Source organism: Lipotes vexillifer, unplaced genomic scaffold (assembly GCF_000442215.2).
Source record: "Lipotes vexillifer unplaced genomic scaffold, Lipotes_vexillifer_v1.1 scaffold397, whole genome shotgun sequence".
In the NCBI taxonomy this organism is placed as follows: domain Eukaryota; kingdom Metazoa; phylum Chordata; class Mammalia; order Artiodactyla; family Lipotidae; genus Lipotes; species Lipotes vexillifer.
The window spans coordinates 3,851,304-3,855,225 of record NW_006772681.1 but is presented as its reverse complement, the minus strand read 5'-3'; the positions used below and the strand labels follow the sequence as shown (position 1 = coordinate 3,855,225).

The 3,922-nt window shown below is 46.5% G+C and overlaps 1 protein-coding gene across 1 annotated transcript in view; it reads right to left on the bottom strand.

The window, feature by feature from the left end:
• Window positions 1-539: 539 nt before the first annotated feature.
• The window catches only part of GGT7 (gamma-glutamyltransferase 7), a 22,650-nt gene continuing 19,267 nt past the window's right edge, over window positions 540-3,922 (bottom strand). Inside the window, exons 14-15 of the mRNA XM_007447791.1 lie at window positions 3,826-3,922; window positions 540-703 (exon numbers count right to left, since the gene is read on the bottom strand). The exon at window positions 3,826-3,922 is cut by the window's right edge and continues 1 nt beyond it. Of these exons, the coding sequence (XP_007447853.1) occupies window positions 540-703; window positions 3,826-3,922 (261 nt within the window). The remainder of the gene's footprint in view (window positions 704-3,825) is intronic.

Here is a 3,922-nt window from a genome sequence, read left to right as displayed (position 1 = left end):
TGAGCTGGTCCCCACCCCCACCCCTACCCCACACCTTGGGCCCACCCCAGATGAAAGGCCCCCAAATCAACCTGATGGGAGGAGGAAGGAGCGCCCCCTCCCTAGGATGGTCCATTTAAAAAAATCCTAGTCATTTAAGAAATGAGGCTGGGGACAGGAGAAGGGAGCTGGAAAACAAGGCCAGGTCAGGCCCAACTGGAGATGCTGGGGTGGCAAGGACCCTTGAGAAGGGTTTGCAAGCACAGCCCTAAGCTCAGAGCCTGCATGGCTAAGGGAAAGGAGACAGACAGACAGATAGTCTGACTCCTCAAGGTCCTGCCTGCCTGGTCGTGGACACTGACACTCACCACCACTGCCACCACCACAGGCCTCCAGATGGAGAATTTTCCAGTTACTCTGAGATAGGGTTTGCTAAGCATCCCCTCTGGCCCCTGATCCGGGGCCTCCCTGGGGTCCCTCTGAGACCAAACCTGGGAGAAGGAGGGACTCTAGGAACATGCAAAGGCGGGGAGAAGAGACCCCCGCCCCACCCTGCTGCTCTACAGGATGGTAGCTCCGGCTGCATCTGGGCTCCGAGGGTCCTTCACACCGATGATGAAGTTATTGGTTCTCCGGCTGCCATGGACCCAGGACAAGACATCTACCTTCTCCACGTGGTGACCCCTGGCTTCCAGGAACTCAATCTCTTCCTCTGTGAACTCACCTGAAAACCATTCCCCAACATATACACATTCAGAGAGTTTGGAGCACTGGCTCAGGAGTCTGACGGTCAGACCTGAGTCCTGGTCCTGGATGCCCTACTAAGGAGCTGTGTGACCTTGGGCAAATTGCTTTACTTCTCTGAGCCTCAGTCTCATCATGTATAATAACATGGGTATTATCTGAGAACCTACCACATAAAGTTGTTGCAGGGATTAAAGAAGACAATGCACACAATGCACAAAGCTCAGAGCCTTGCATATAGTTAAGTGATTGATAATGTATAGTCATTCTTAATATTGGAAAAAGGGCTTGGCTTTGGGGCTCTTCATTCCACCTGCCTAGGCCAAGCTGCCATCATTACTTGCCAGGATTACCACATAGCCCACTAACGGGTCTTTCTGCTTCCAGTCCTGCTTCCTTACAGCCTATTCACACAGCAGCCATTAGTCAGCCCATGTCACTTGCCCTGCTCAAAACCTTCCAACAACTTTGATGACTCTTAGAATAAAATCCAAAGTCCTTACCAAGGCCTCTAATGCCCAAAATCATCTGGAAACTTGTAACTCTCTAAACTCCTCTCCTCATTTCCTTCTACTCTCTCCCTTGCTTAACTCTGCTCTAGCCTCCTTGCTGTCCCTCAAGTAGGCCAAACATGCTCCTACCTCAGAGCCTTTGCACTTGCTGTTCTCTCTGCCTAGAATGCTCTCCTACTAGATAATCACAAAACTGGCTCCCTTACTTCATTCCAGTCTTCAAGAACTTCCTTGGCCACTATCTAAAATAGCAGCCCCTGTCATCTTTACCTTGCTTTATTTTCTTTCAAAGTACTTACTGCTACCTGCATCTTGTTTACTTATTTACTGTGTCTCTGTCCACTAGAATGTAAGATTTTTGAAGGCAAAAATGCTGTCTTGTTCACTATTGAGTCCCAGTGCCTAGAACAGGGTGAGGACACAGTAAATGTTAAACAAGTATTTTCTAGATAAATGAACAAATCCCCACTCTCTCGCATAAGTTCAGGTCTTCATCGTCTCTTGCCTGGACCATTATCCCAGTTTCTTCTTGTGTTTCTCTGACTTAAGTTCTCCTCCCTTCAATCCACCTCCCCTACATAAAACAAATCGTGTCATATCCCTCCCATGCTCAACTAGACGAAGTCCATACTTCTTAACATGAACCTCCATGGTAAGCCCTGTAACCTCACCTCCCAATGCTCCTCAGCAAAAATCTGATCTTTTTACTTCCCCAAATGGGATGATTTGGGGTAGTTCTTGAGATAAAGACACACATTAAATAGCATTACATCACCAAGTTGGAAATATATTCCCTTTGTGGTTCACTTTCAATCCTTTTGATAATAGAAAGGACTACGTTCCAGTCTGGTCTCCAACATTTCTAATCTTTAAAAGAGAGAGCAGACCTCAGAACATTCTATGGGCAAAAATGTCTAACTAAAACCTAGAAACATTTGATTTTTTTGTAGCTGTTTATCATCTATTTGTGGCAAATGATGCCATTTTTCCATTTGTGATTATGATATAAGGTTTACTTTTAAAATACATTCAGGTTAAAAAGGAAATCCATTTGTAGACACACATTATGTAAATAATGTTTTAGATGGTGTGCAAATCTGTCAAAAGTCACGAAGGTACTGGATAAATTCTGAAGTTTGGGAAACAATGTCTCTAGCCCAGCTGGCCCCCTGGCTGTTCTCTAAGCCATTTTTTCTGGCTTTGCCCAAGCTGTTCCCCCCAACAACCCAACCCCGTCCAGAGTGTTCTTTACCTCCACATGCCAAATTCCTGCTCATACATCAAGGTCCAGCCAGTTGTCAACTCTTCCATTAAGCCTCCCGGAGCCCTCAGGTGGGTGAACTTTCCCTTCACCAAGCCTCCGCTCATCATAACCTGTCTTAGACTGTGTGCCCCTCAAGGGAGGGCTGGGATGAGCACCCTCACCCCCACAGTAACTGAGCACAGAGCCTTACATTCTACAGAGACCTGAAGATGTTAGTTGAGCAATGTTCATTTTCAAGGACTTGGCCTCATCACCCATCAGCTGGGATCCAGGTGTCACTAAGCAACCACAGGGTGTGACTACGGAGGAATTAGGTCTGTGGCTTCTACCATGCTTCAGTCCAGGAGGTATCAAGAGCTATGCGGTGAAGAACTGAGTCTCTGGTATCAACCAGGTATGTATCTAATATCAATTCTGCCGTTTATTGGTTTGTCTTTGACTAGTTTATAACCTCTGTAAACATCAGTTTCTTTATCTGTAAAATGGGGAGACTGAATAAGCAAGGACCATGTCTCATGCAATTTTGTATCCCCTTTGGACTAGCATAATACATTGTTCTAATAAAAACTCCTCAAAGGTGCACATACTTTCCCAGTTATGAAATTAAGCTGTGTCCAAAATTAAGCACCCGTCCTTTTTAGAGTCTATCTCCTCACCATAATCTGTAAGGTCTATGACCTGACCCATGCCTGCTTTCTGATCTTATCTTACCCTCACTCACCCTGGTTTCCTTTCTACTCCTAAACCACCAAGCCCATTCCTGCAGTGAGTTCTTTGCATTTGTTCCCTTGGCCTACAAAGCCTGCCACAGTTCTCTGCTTGGTGGGCTCTCTCTCACTCTCCAGATCTCAGCTTAAATGTCACCAAAGAGAACGCTTTCCCAGTCATCGAGTTAGTCATATACATCATCCTGCTTTAATGCTCTGCAGAGCATTTGTTTTGCTTTTTTATATTTCTTTATTTCTTTTCCTGTCTGCCTGTATATGCAGTATCCCTAGCACCTAGGATAATGCCTGGCACACAGTATGTATTCAATACAAACTGTTGAATTAATGGTTTGCAAAATGAACAACTATATCTTATTTTACAAGTGAGAAAACCGAGGCTCAGAGTGGAGACGTGAATTTCCCAAGGCCACAGCCAGGAAATGGCAGGACAGGTTCCAATCTGCAGATCTTCCACTGTTCCAGTAGGAGTTGGTTAAAAGAAACCAAACTTTCACTGGCACGGAGTTGGTGCTGGGAGAGGGAGGGGCACCCTTGGGAGGAGCCCCTTTCTCCACCCTGCCCTGTGCCCACCCCATGGGGACCTTTGCTCTTCACTCACTGTCCACCTGCAGGAGGTTGGTCTGCAGGTCGGGGTGCAGGCGGCCACGGGCCAGGCTGTCACTCAGGTTCCGGTTCAAAGTCAGGACATTCAGCAG